The sequence below is a fragment of the Arvicanthis niloticus genome, chromosome X, assembly GCF_011762505.2.
Source record: "Arvicanthis niloticus isolate mArvNil1 chromosome X, mArvNil1.pat.X, whole genome shotgun sequence".
Classification (NCBI taxonomy): Eukaryota; Metazoa; Chordata; class Mammalia; order Rodentia; family Muridae; genus Arvicanthis; species Arvicanthis niloticus.
The window spans coordinates 16,720,468-16,734,396 of record NC_047679.1 but is presented as its reverse complement, the minus strand read 5'-3'; the positions used below and the strand labels follow the sequence as shown (position 1 = coordinate 16,734,396).

Below are 13,929 nucleotides of genomic sequence, written 5' to 3'. Positions count from 1 at the left end.
TGTTTTCCAATTGCAACTTATGTTTTCTAATTATTTTCTAATCAAATGCCACACTCTCATCCCCATTCCTAAGCACCTGGCACAGAACCAGGCACTTAGAAGGAGCTTAGTCACCGTTAGTCACACAAGCCTGCCACCAAATACACAACCCTACTTACGGAAAGATGAAAAATCTGAAGCCCAAAGAAGGAACACACATTATCTTAGACTAGACAACGAGTGAGCAAAGGCAGACTAGGGGTCCTGGTCTAGGGTTCATTATTGTCCAGAGTGCCCCCCTCTCTAAAAAAGGGGGAATAGGGAGGACAATGCCCAAAGGCCATTTGGGGAAAACATCTTGCTCAAAATCACACAAACAGGTACTAAAAGCACTAGGACCTGAACTCAGGAGTCTCTCTATTCTGTTACTCTGAGTTTTTTTTATTCTTCTTTGTTTCTTACTTTGGTTAGCTATCTTTTGAGACAGGGTCTTACTTTATATCCTAGGCTGGCCTGCTTGTCACGACAGAGCCCAGGCTATCTTCTATCTTGTGGCAATCCCTTTCACTCAAGCCTACAGAGTGCTAAGATTTACAAGTGTAAGTTACTACATCCACCTTCTGCTGCCCTTCTCATCCCCGGACATCTGGGAAGAAATACCATTTCATCAAATGCCAGGATGGCAGAACCAAGGTCACTGCTTGGAGCTAGCCTCTAAAACAAGGTGCCCATGCAGGGTGGAGAGAGGCAAGAAAGCTAGAACCGAGAGCACATACTTATTGAAGAGGTTGAGGCCAATTCTGTAATGCCGCCTTTGTACCACATCATTGTTGAAGGCTGGCGAGTCCCAGCTGTGCCTTGTCTCCCGCTGGTAAGTCTGCTTGCACAGGCCAGTAGCTGGAGGTTCCCTCAGGCTATCCCGAGAGGAGGAGCCAGAGCTGCAGTTGATGGTCTCATTAGAGTTGCTGGAGCTCTCAAGGCTTTCATTGTCTCCACCATCAGAGTTCTCACCTGCTGCCTCACACTTCCCCAACCTCCGACCTCCAGCCACACCACTGGGCCCAGTACCACTATTGGGGGCTGGTGGCAGAGGCCCTGGTGGGGCTGGAGCTGGACCCTCAGGGGCAGGGTAATGGCGGTGTGGGATTGGGGCCCTGCCTGGTGGCCCCTTGTGCTTCAGGGTCCCATGGGGGCTGCAGCCATCAGCCTCATACACCAGCTGGCGGTGGACAGAGCCGCGATCTGAGCGGTCACTCAGGTCTACAGAACTGTCACTGGGAGGCTCAATGGTGAGGAGGGGGAGGTGTGCAGCCCGGAGCCGGAAATCCCGGCACTCCAAGCACCCAGGACCCCTTCGAGTGCCTTCCTCACGGCTACCATCTTCCCGGGTCCCTGGTGGCATTGGTGGAGGAACTGGTGGGAGGGGAGCTGGTGCCCAGAACTCAGGGCGGCCTTGGGGTGGGGGCTCTGTGCTGGGCAGTCGCTCAGGTGATGGAGGAGGAACTGGGTCATCCAAGTAGAGGGGGAGATCACTGAAGGATGTGGCAGAGCTGTCTTCTTGCTGTTCCTTTGATTCTCGCTTCTCCAGTTGGGCTGACCCTGGCTCCTCAGACATAGACCCTGATGGGTGGCAGTTCAGGGCCTCATCAATGGATTCAGCCAGAGACTTTACCTGTACACAGTGAAAGGTTAAAAGAGAAAGGAATCATAAAGAGAGGAATGGTACAAGGATCAAAAGGTGAGAAGAAGGGAAGGGAAGGCAGGGAAAGCTTCCTGGTGGGTCAGCCAAGAAAGCAGATCCTTTGCCATAGGTTCTTTATTTTAAATGTTTAAAATACATACTTATTTAACGTGTGCATGTGTATGAATGTTTTGCCTGCATATGTCTGTGTATCAATCACATGTGTGTGTGGTGCTAGTGGAGGCCATCAAACCCCCTGGAACTGGAGTCACAGAGGGTCATGAGCCACCATGTGGGTGCTGGGAACCAAACCCAGGTCTGCCATCTTTTCAGCCCCTTATTGTTTCTTTTATACACACACACACACACATTTTTATTGAAAATAATTTTTTTCATACAATATATTCTGGTCATAGTTTCCCCCAACTCCTCCCAGATCCTCCCTACCCACCCAACCTCCATGCCTTCTTTCTCTCTTTAGAAAACAGACAAACTAGAAAAATAATTTTTAAAAAGGACAAAAAAAAAAAAGCACAAGAAACACAGACAGACATTTAATTAAAACCCATAAAAAACAAAATTGGAAACCATAATACACAAGCAAAAGACCAGTAAGACAAAAAAAAAAAAGTCTAAACAAAGCAGTATGAGATAAAACGGCTACAAAAATACCATTGAGTTCATTGGGTGTGGTCCAGTCAGTCCCTTATTTTAAACTTTATTTTTTTTAAAGGTTGCAAAGAATCCCATAGGTTCTTACTAGTTTATAAAATAACTCCCAGGGAGTCACTGTGAGTTCACAGAAGCTAGGACTAACATTGACAAAATGCCTTCTTGGGCACTCCAGTATCCTCATCTCTATATCAAATGCTCCCTTCTCCCTGATTCAAGCCACACTCTTACCTCTGTCCTATAGGCTCAGTTCCCATCCAGGGAAAAACCCCAAATCTCAGCTTCCTCCCAGAGCTCTCTGTGTGAAACTCTCTTAGGAAATCCGTAATATTTACTCTTGAGAAAATGAACACCTAGTAACTCTGTCTCCAGGTGTACTCAGCTTCCAAACTGGCCCCAGTGATCTTTACCTCCTGGTATTCATAATCTTAGATATCATACTGTATTAAAGTTGGTCTGTGTGGCTCACAACACATGGTAGAAGTGAAGGCATATCATTCTGAAATGACACTGGCAAGTACTGCAAATTCTGTCTTGCATGCTCTTTGACTTGTATTCTTTCAGACTCCTCATCGAACGGAAGCCACACTGTGAACAGTCCTGAAAGGGACTGCCAACAAAGGAGGAAATTGAGCACAGAAGCAGACCTGCCAGCCCCAGTCCAATCTTCTGAGATTGGGTCCTACACAGCTTAACAGCAGCATCCCGGGAGACCTGGAAAAAGAATCATTCAGCCACACCCCTCACAGCTTCCTGGCCCTCAGAAAGTGTATAAGATAATAAATGTTTGTTGTTGTGTGTGGTGACACACTTGTAATTATAGTACTCCAGAGGCTAAGGCCAGCCTGGGCTACACAATGCTCCTCTGTTCAGAAGAAAAATAAAGAAAAGAGACCATTTGTTGTTCAAGCTCAGTTCTAATCTCAGGTTCTTTATTTGTTTTAAAGTCTGTTATGACTGTATGTGTGAGTACATGATGTGTGGGTGTAGGTACAGAAGCCACAGCATGTTTGTAGAGTCAGAGGACAACTTTGTGGCACTTCTTCCTCTTTCCACCTTTCCATAGGTTCCTGGGATTGAATTCAGGTCTCCAGGCTTGCACACCAAACACCTTTACCCTCTGAGCCATCTCACTGAGTCTCTTTGATTCGTACTCTGACCCCTAAAGTCAGATTTAAATTACTAAATTTTGGGAGGTTGTTTGCTGCACAGTAATAGGTCTAATACATTTTCCCCCAATCTGACTTAGATAGCAATCAGGCCTGGTTCTTCTCTCTTTCCATCAGATGGTATTTTCCTGTTCTCTATCCTTCCCTTGAGGGATAGGTGCGAGCCCAGTTTCTATTTTAGATCAGCTACTGCTTGACATAGAAAAGATGCTTAATTATCACATGGACGGATGGATGGATGATGCAGACCTTCCCTTCCTTACTTCTTTCCTTCCCTCCAATTTACTAGCCTCAGAGAAGCAAGGGTAGACCAATGATAGGGTCAGATAACAGACCACAGCGATTTCTTCTTTTATAAAACTTCATTCATTCAACAATTTTTACCAAGTACCTCCTTAGCTTTAGGAGGAAAAAAACCTAACTAGCAGTTACCACATACCAGGTACTTTCGTATATGTTACCTAGTTGAAAGGCATCTCCACAACAGCCCTAAAACAGCACTAAAAAGAAAGCTCTACCTCTGTTTTACTGATCAAAAGGTGAGACCATTTGCCTGAGATCATACAGCTGGGAAATGGCACAACTAGGGTTTTCACACGGGGAGCCATGTTGAAATCTCCCCAGTTTAGAATGACCACTCACTGCCATGTCCATTCCCATCATTCCATGTTTTAGCGGATGCAATCACAGTGCCTGGACAAACAATGCACTTTTTCAACATCTCTAACTAGTGACATCTTTCCAGTCCCGTAAGGCCTACTTACAATGCTATTTTCTCCAAGAAACTGGTCTGGTCTTCCCAGAATCCCTTCTGGTTCTGAGCACATTCTATTTTAGGAGATGACCATGCACCTACCTATATGCTTCTACTGTCTACCAGACTGGGAGAGCCTTAAGAATATGGACCAGAGCACATGCTTCAGCCTCAGTCCTTTATAAAACAGGGAAAAGAATCTCTATGTCACAGGTCTATTGTGAAGCATACAGAGTACCTGGCACCCAGCAGGTGCTCATTATGTTAGTAAAGCCTCTATTTGATATATATCAAGTTTCACAAAGTAATGACTTTTTGTCTTATTTGTTCTATATATTCATATTTTTATTGCATTTATTTAGAGTGTGTGTATGTGCATATGCATGCATGCATATGTGCTTGTATGTCACAGTGCATATGTGCAGGTGAGAGGTAAACTTTCAAGAATATTTTCTTGGGGCTGGAGAGTTGGCTCAGCTGTTGCCTTAGTTACTTTTCTAGCCCAAAGTTTCAAAGTCCTTCCACAATCCTCCCCCAAACATGGTAAGGTCTGTCACAGCAATATCCCCTGAACCTTGTACTAACTTCTGTTTTAGTTAGAGTTTCTATTGCTGTGATAAAACACCATGATCAGAAGCAACTTGTGGAGGAAAGGGTTTACTTCAGCTTCAGCTTTTAGTCCATCATCCAGGCAAGTCAGACAGGTCAGAAACTCAAGGCAGAGACCTAGAGACAGGAGGCTGATATAGAGGCCATGGAGGGGTGCTGCTTACTGGCTTGCATGGTTGCCTCAGCCTGCTCTCTTTATAGCACCTAGGACTACCAGTCCATGGATGACACCACCCACAGTGAGCTGAGCCATCATTCATCAGTGGAGACTGCCCACAGGCCAGTCTAATATGGGCGTTTTCTCAACTAAGGTTTCCTCTTCTAAAATGACTCTATCTGTGTCTAGCTGATGTAAAACTAGCAGCACAATAACTAAGAGCACTTGTTACTCTTGCAGAGAGGACCCAAGCTCATTTCCCAGCACCCGCATTCATAAAGTTTCATGGAATCACACACCCTCTTTTGAATGCAACAGGTATGAGGTGTGCCCGTGGCACACAAACATACACGTAGGTAAAACACCCAAACATATAAAATACAATAAATAAATCTTTTTTATAAATAAGTTTTGGGGGACTGGAGAGATGGCATCGTAGTTAAAAATATACACTGCTCTTGCAGAGGACCTGAGTTTGCCAAATGTGTTACAGATGCCTTTAACTCTAACTCCAGGGGACCTGACACCCTTTTCTGGCCTCCTCAGGTACCTGTACACACATGGCGCACACACACACACACACACACAGATACACAAACATAAAAATAAAATATTTAAAATAAAGAATCTGTTCTCTCTCCTTCCATAGTGTGGGTTCTGGAGATCAAACTTAGGTCATCAAATGTGGCAGCAAGTGTCTTCACCCACTGACCCATCTTACTGGCCCTATGCACCCATGTTCTAACGTGCTTGTTTTAGCAATGTACCTTTTTTTTTTTTTAACAGTGCTGGAAATGAAGCACATAGTGTGGCACAAGTTAGGCAAGTACTCTACTACTGAGCTACATCCCTGTCTTTGGGGTTTTTATTGGTTAGTTGGTTGGCTGGTTGGTTGGTTGGTTGGTTGGTGTTCTTTGACACAGGTATTCCCGATCCTGCCTCAGTCTCCCCAGTGCTTCAATTACAAGTATACACTCAGCTGTAACTTTTTCTCGTGTTAACAACTCTCTCCCACCACTCTCCAAGTCTCCATTCAAATCACTGCTACTTGTTGCTGTTAAGTACTTAATAGCGCAAATTCTTGCAGTTTGGAAAATAGATAAAAAGCAGTAGAAGCAGCCAGGGCCCAGGAATGGAGAAGAAAAGCCCCTTTCGGGGCTCCTGACCTGTTTGGAGAAGGAGTCCTCGAGCTCTGTGATGTCATTAGAAAACTCTCCAGATGTGGTGACGGAACTTCCACCACCATCGATGCCCCCACCACAGGAGCCTCCATAGGGGAGGCCCCGGTCAAGCCGGTGGCTCCGGGCGCCAGCCATGGCACCCTCATCCAATGAGGCAGGCTTGCCCTCGAAGTATGCAGGGTTCTGTGCTTTCTCGTACTCCTCAAAGGAGAACTGCATCCGCATGTTGGACAAGATGATGCGGCGGGACATGCGGCTCTCGGAAGCTGAGCTGCGCAGCCGCTCAAAGTTCTTATTCATACGGTACTGGCGAAAGGCTGTTTGGATGGTCCTGGCAGCCCTGCGGCTCAGGAAGGAGCCCCCATACTTCCTCTCCAGCATTTCCACCTGTCAGAGGAACAAGTTCAGAAAGTTGCCAGGGCCTCAACCATATCCCCGTCAAGTCCTAACTAATTGCTGGAAGTCAGGACAGGCTCTGTGCCCAGGGTTTTCTCACTTATAATCTCTAGATGTACACAAGGGAAAAAAGGAAACATATATATTTAAAATCAGAAAAAGCTTAGAAAAAACAAAAACAGAAAGAAAAAAGAAAGAAAGGGAACAGTAAACAAAGAGGAGGAAGCTGAAGGAAGAAGAGAATCAGAGTTAAGAGAAAAAGCAGGAAGGAAGGAAAGAAGGGAGGGGGTGACAGACGATTCATCTACAGTCTAAACAGCTAGGCATAGCCATAATTAATGTGTTGATAACTGCTCTTCCAAGTCCTATTTTTCTTAAATCTTGTATAATGTCCTCCCCTCCCTCCTCCACCCCTCCCCTCCCCTTTCTCTCTTTTACACCCCTAGACAGTGTATTGCATCATACTGTGAAAGTGTCAAGTTATGTGTGTGTGTGCCTCCCCCCTTAGATTGCATGTTGTTGAAGGCTGGGTGCAGGTCTCATTCATCTTCTCGACCCCATTATAGGAGCTCAATGATGTTTGCTGCGTGAATAGGAGACTCAGTGCATGTGCCGTGAATGTGTGAATCGTCTGTACAACGGTAGGCCCTGGAGCCTGTCTTCTCCAGTTCCAGCCTTACTGTCCCTCCCTGAATACCACCCTCAAGTGCCACACCCCAACCTCCCTCCTTTGGCTCTCTCTGTATCCCACTCCCATTTTAAAACAGAGCCGTCTCTTCTGCACCTTCTTGTCCTGCAGGTCTGTGGAGAGTTCATAGCTGTCTGACAGGGCCTTGGAGCGCTTTATCTCCTCCTCCTCCTGCTTCCTCAAGGCGACACTGGCCGGCTGGAGGCGTGCTCTCTGAGCCCAAGGAAGGCCCACCCCAGCAGGGGGGCCCCCCATGTGGCTGCTGGTGGGGGGCAGTTGGCTCAGCCGGTAGGGGGGTTGGCTCCCAGGACTATCAACCGCTGTGCTCAGGTCACTGCCTGGGGCATCACCCTCCACACTGTGGGGATGAGATAAAATGAGCCAGGATGTGGCAACAGGAGAGAGAGGCTTGCTAGGCCCAACTCAGTGAATACACTAAATCCTGCCCCCAACCCCATCTTCTCCCATTTTCCTCAGATACCTAGGGACTCCAACATTTAAGAGACCTTCAGTCTGTCTCTTCACTGCCTGCACAGTTCATTCACTCAGGTGCCCTTGGTTTTCTTCATTCCCTTTGAGTCCCTTCCCGTCAGGTCAGGTCAGAGCCCCATCTCCATAACTCCTTTTTGAGACACTGTTCCCTCAAGGGTGTCTTCTCAGTTTTGTCCTCAGTCCTACCCACCACCCCTCACAATCTGGTCCCGTCACAACTTTACCCCTAGTCTCCTCCCACTCCTGTACCTAGCAGCTCCAGCCTCAAATCTTCCTTTCCCTAATGGCCTAGTTGTTCCTTTCCCAGACCTCTTCTCCACCCAGCTAATTTCATAACCCCATGCAGTGATTTCCCTTATAGTCCTAGTCCCAGAACTACCCCAGACCAGTTTCCTTGACATATCGCCCCCTCCCAGCCCTAGTTGGTGATTCCTGCCCATCCAGGTCCTCCCTCCCCCACCCAGCCCTACCCCTGTGCCCTGCCCCTGCCCTTAGCAGCCTGGAGTCCAGGCCTGGCCAGTTCCCAGGGTTCCCAGGCTGCTGCTGCTGCTGCTGCTGTTGTTACTGCTGCTGTTACTGCTGCTGCTGCGGCTGCTGCTGCTGGTGGTGAGAGGGCAGGGTGAAGGCACAGGCTGGGCCACATTGGGAAGTGCCTCCCATTCAGCATCCTCACAGGTAAAGAGCTGCCCTGCGGGGAAGCTTCCTTTTTCTCCTCATGTCCTCCTCTGCTCAGCTCCGGGAGGAGGGCAGGGGGCTCTCAAGCGGAAAGGTGGCAGGAGCTGGGTCCCAGGTCTTGCCTGCTGGGGTTACCTAGAGCTGTTGTTCTGCCAGACCTGCTCCACAGTACCATGGCAACCAGGCTGCCAGGGAACCCAGGTGGCAGCAGAGCTCCAGGGCATGTTGAGAAGCACAGAGGTGGGGTGAACCAGGAAGACTGAGGCATGGAGGAGGTTGTGGGAGAATGGGTGTGGCTGGGGCTAAAAGAATGATTTTTTAAAAAAAAAAATCAGGGAAGTAATATAGGCTGGTGGGGGAGGGGGGTCTTGGCTAGTAAAAGGATTAAAGGGGCTACTCCTCCACCTCTATTGAGAAAGGCCAGGGGGCAAGGCAAGGGCAAGTTGGGTGGGTGGAAGGGGTTACCTACTGGCAGAAGAGCCTGTGTTGTCTGAGGTCTGTCTGCACTCTGTGCTGGAGGTCAGGGGCAGTAAAGCTGGGTTCTGCCCTGGTGGGAAGACTCACTCACTGTCTATCCTCCACCCTCCCATGTACTAGTCAGAATGAGACTGAAGGGCTGCTTTGCAACCCTAGATTTCCTTTCCCTCGGACCTCAGAGGCCCCTGAGGCCACCCTTTACAGGTTAGACCCAGCCCAGTCCAGCACCAAAGACACTCTTGTCTCCCTCAGGATGGCCGGATCCTGCTTACCAACCTCTCAAACATCTCCCTTACCAGTACACATTTCAAACCCAGCTTTGAGCAACTGTCTCCTCTATCCACAAAACATCCACAGCTTTGTCTACAAGTTAGTCCAATTTCCAACCATTCTGGCATTGAAGACCTCTCAAGGTTCAGCAGGCAATGTTTCTAGAATACTTAATACTTAGGTACCATTCTTACCACTTTGTACTTAATAACTTGGTTGTTCTTTCCAACAGTGCTATAAGGTTGTTATTTGTCTTCATTTTATATAGAAAACAAAGCCCGGGGACATTAGCTACCAACAATACAAGCAGGATTCAACTCCAGGCAGAGTGACTTCAGAGTTCACACCCTCAATCATTAAGCAACCCCTTACTCTAATTCACCCAACCCAGATTCTGTTTCTCTCAAATGTTCCTCAGGCCCCTACCTCCCAAACTGCTCATATAAGACCTTCTACTCCCAATGCTATCCCCATTATTTCTGTTAGTGCAACCTGAGAAATAGTTCACATGCTAGTTCTGTTAAGATTCAGGGTATATGCCCCTACTGAGATGTCCTGTGAATCTTGCCACCAGCCAGAAATGACTATTGATCTTGCTCAGATCCCCTATCTTTACACGTGACTTCTTCTTTTTTGGGGGGGAGGGGGCACAAATTAGCTTTGGCAAAGAGTGCACAACTCTCAGTATCCCAGCATAGGAAGAGAATTTGGTAATCTCTCTGTTTGGCACAGGATGTGGGGACAAGATCAAACCACAGTAGGTATTTCTGGTGTAAGAGAGTCAGTGGATGTTCTTGGTGGTTGCTCTAATAAAACTCTCACTCAAATTTATACCATTAACTTCAGGCTTATTTGCAAATGGATAGAGAAGACTGTTGAAACACACAAATCAGCCCATCTTCCTTCCTCACCCAACCCTGCCATAGCTCCCCATAATTCACTCAATAAAACAACAACCAAGTACTTTCCATGTATCAGCCCTAAGCACCAGAAATACAATAAAAATCAAAGCTACCAAATTATTTCTTCAAGAAGGTAATATTATAGAGAGGGTAACAGATGAGAGAGAAGGGGGTGGGGTCTGTCATTTCAAATAAATGTTAAGGTAGAAAAAAAAGCATAACGTTGAAAGGTACTGTTTTTTAATTGTGTGCATGTGTGCATGCCTGTGTGTGTATGTGTGTGTGTGTGTGTGAAAGAGAAAGACAGAGGAGAGAGAGACAGAGACAGGGAGAGACAGAGACAGACTAGGGATAGAATTCAGAAAATTATGCTGGCTAGACAGGCTCCTTACCACTGATCCACAAACCCAGCCAAATTTGCTATTTTAGATGTGATGTCCAGGAAAGTCTTGGTTGTGGGGAATGACAAAGAAGCACAATCCTGGTGGAAATGAGGGAGTGAGCTGTGTAGCTGTCTGAGGCTAGAGAGAGAGTAGAATCAGTACATGTCTACATGTTTAGGGATCAATAAAAAGACAATATAGCCAGAACCTAGTGAACAAGAGAGAATAATGAGAAATAAGATTAGACATGTAATGAGAGTTGTACTAGTTAATTTTTGTCAACTTGACACAAGATAGCGTCACCTAGAAACGGGGAACTTCAACTGAGGATTTGTCTCCATCAGATTGGCTTGTGGGCATGTATGTGGGCATTTTCTTGATTGCCAACTGATGTGGGAGGGCCTAGCCCACTGTGGATGGTGTCACCCTGGGCAAGTGGCCCTGGGGTGTACACAAAAGTGGGCAGAGCAAGCCAATAAGCAGCATGCATGGTCTTGGCTTCAGTTTCTGCCTCCAGGTTTCTGCCCTGAGTTCCTACTCTGACATTCCTGATGACGAAATAAACCTTTTCCTCCTCAAGTTGCTTGTGGTCTGTGTTTTATCACAGCAACAAAAAGCAGACTAATACAAGGGACACTGAACCTATCCTAAAGACTTTGGCTTTTGCTCAGATTGACATGAACATAGGAAGGATATAACCAAAATTATCATCAATAGAACAGCTTTCAGCTTCCTTACCTGGCCTGAACCCTATACCACACCTAAACTTGACTACTTTCTGCTCACACGTCAACATTTAGCAGGTGTGCCTTTCCACACCTGCTTACCTGCTTTGCACATGTTGCCTTACATACATGCCCCTCCTTTATGTTACCGTAGGGCTCTGGAGTCATCTCTGCCCCTTGCAATTCCTTGTAAGTTAGCCCCCTCCATAGTGAAGAGAGGTAAAGTTGATGTAAATGTAACTCAAGATCATACATAGCTATTAAGTAAGAAAGCCAAATTGCAAACCCGGAGCTCAGACTACCCCCTAATGATATTTCAGCACCTCTCCTACTCCCAACCCTGTGCTGCTCCAGGCTCTCTACTCCTTGGTAATTCCTCTCTTGAGAACTTGCCCCATTTTGATTGCAAAGAGAACAGTCTCAGGAATTGTAAGGTGGCAACACAGCATCCCATGGGACAGACTGGCCAAAAGCAAGGAGATTGCTTGAAGGGATGCTGAAGAATCTGTGACTGGAGGTATGGAACCCCTCTCATGTCAGAGCCCTTAAACACAGGCCAATCACATGGAACCCCCTTCCACCTCACGTATGGACAAATATAATATCACAGACACATCCAAAGGCCAACAAATAGTTGTGTCTAGAAACAAATATACACATTCATAGTCACACAGAAGTAGACATGAATACATGTAGACACAAACACACATTGCCTGCAGGACTATTCTTTAGGGGGAAATGAGAGCATGCTTTGTAGAGGGGGAGAATAAGCCATGCTACACAAATAACCACAGAACAAAGTGGAAAGTTATCAGGGGTGGGGAATACAGGAAGTGATGGGGGAGTAAAGGAGAGAGATTCCTTCTGCTTGGGGGTGGCTGAGCAGAATAAAAATAAACTGGCACTTAACTATGCACCTACCCTGTGTCAGGCATTTTCCACACATTATTTAATCTGCATGGCAAACACAAGGAAAGAATTAAGATTCCTGTCTTACAGAGGAAGAAAACAGCTCCAAGAGGAAAACTGAATGACAAAGGTCACAGCTAGCGACTGGCAGGATAGGGATTCGGACCCAAAGCCTGTGCTAGCCCTCCTGCTGTCTTGAAGTCTTCCTGGGAGAGGAAGCTCATGGACTGTGCTTTGCCTAGGAGGAGCTAGTCGAGATGAGAGTAGAGCAATCTTGTAAGCCAAGGCTCTAAGATGGGGAAGCAGGTTAGGATGTCTTCTAGAGACTTGAGATTGGTCTGCCCATGACAGAGGGTGGGGCACAGACCCTTCCCAGATGCTACTCCTGTTTAGTTGGGGGGGGGGGGTGTCTTTTCTCCCTCCTTCTCTTTATTGGTACTGCCCGGCGCTAGGAATTCAGCCGGGGAATGGGAATCAGAATGCAGTTGCCATGGAAATGAATGGAGACTGTTGCTATGGATACCATAAGATGAGGGCAAGAGGAAAGCAAGGTTGCTGAAAACTATCCCCATGACAACTTAGTTTGGAAAGGGAAGGGACTAGAAGTGAGATATAAGGAAACAAAGGGGTCAGGGTGTATAGATGGAACCAAGGGCTTTAGGTTCTAGAAGTAAAAGGCTGGGCAAGAAGATTGGAGCTAACAGAGAGAGTGACAGGAGCAGGGCTTTTTGCTCTCCAATCCAGTGCCACATAAAGTCCAATCCCAAATCCAGCCTGGGTTAGCTAACAGCTGAGGGCTAACCAGGTAGACAGTGGGAAAGCAGACTCTGGGAGCCCAAAGACCTAGGTTGGAATCCTGGATCTGCTCATTTGCAACCCTAGAAAAATATTAGTTATAATTTATTCTTTTCACCATGCTTAGCAACTGGGTAAAGTCTGGCTTTTCTCACTGAAGAAGATACAACATAGGTGGGGAGACGAACTCAGGTGCAAAAGGTCTCAAAACTAAGTAGTGGAGGAGCCAAGACTCAAACGAAAACATATCTGAGCACAGGAGGCTGGCAGTATGGCTAAGTGGCAGAGCATTTGCCTGGCATCTCCAGATTTGGGTTTGATCCCCATCTCCACACACATGAGTCTGCATAGAAAAGTTCCTGCTCTTCCTGTCCTCTTCCTCAGTGGTGTCCTTGACTATTCATCTCTTGATTTCTTCCCATAGAGACAAACAACGGACTAGACCCTGGGGTAAATATCTGTGGAGCAGTAAGTGAGGAAGCAGGAAAGGCTGAAGTTAGATGGGAAAAAGTCCTGCATTTAAGAACAATGACTCATGGATTTGTTCAGTCCACACACTTGGGACTGAACTTTGCAAACAAGTTTTAAGAACCATCCAATCCCTGTAGATGCAAGTGAAGCTCGGGTAGCGAAAGTAACTTTCTCTCGAAAACTTCCCTATCTTCTAGACAAAAGTACTTTGAGCTACAAATACCCATGCCCCCCCCCCACCACCACTTCCTATGGCCTCTCACTCTGCTCAAGTATGCTCCAAACAGGGAACAACAATAGGCTACTTGCAAATTCTCATATAGCAAGCTTATCCATCACCTTTCTGCACTCAAAGACTTGCTTTATTTTTCTTGTCCAGAATGTCTTTTCTCCTTTTTACCCTTGGATTTAACTGGCCTAGATGAGCTCATCTTCATTTTGAATACCCTGAACAGGCAGAACCTCCAGCCAAGAGAATTCTGACTCACTCTCACCCCAGCACCACCTGACAGGATCAGGTACTGTCTCCTCTGTGTCTCATACT

General features: G+C 46.7%; 1 protein-coding gene across 7 annotated transcripts in view; it reads right to left on the bottom strand.

The window, feature by feature from the left end:
• Iqsec2 (IQ motif and Sec7 domain ArfGEF 2) overlaps positions 1-13,929 on the bottom strand; it is an 83,847-nt gene that overhangs the window by 16,180 nt on the left and 53,738 nt on the right. For 5 of the 7 annotated variants that reach the window (XM_076918343.1, XM_034485470.2, XM_076918348.1 and 2 more), the window contains 3 exons: positions 7,383-7,644; positions 6,188-6,589; positions 756-1,651 (listed from right to left, as the gene is read on the bottom strand). In XM_076918343.1, the coding sequence (XP_076774458.1) occupies positions 756-1,651; positions 6,188-6,589; positions 7,383-7,644 (1,560 nt within the window). Of the gene's footprint in view, positions 1-755; positions 1,652-6,187; positions 6,590-7,382; positions 7,645-8,248; positions 9,001-13,929 lie in introns of all 7 variants that reach the window. The other 2 variants (XM_076918344.1, XM_076918346.1) reach the window with 2 other exon arrangements.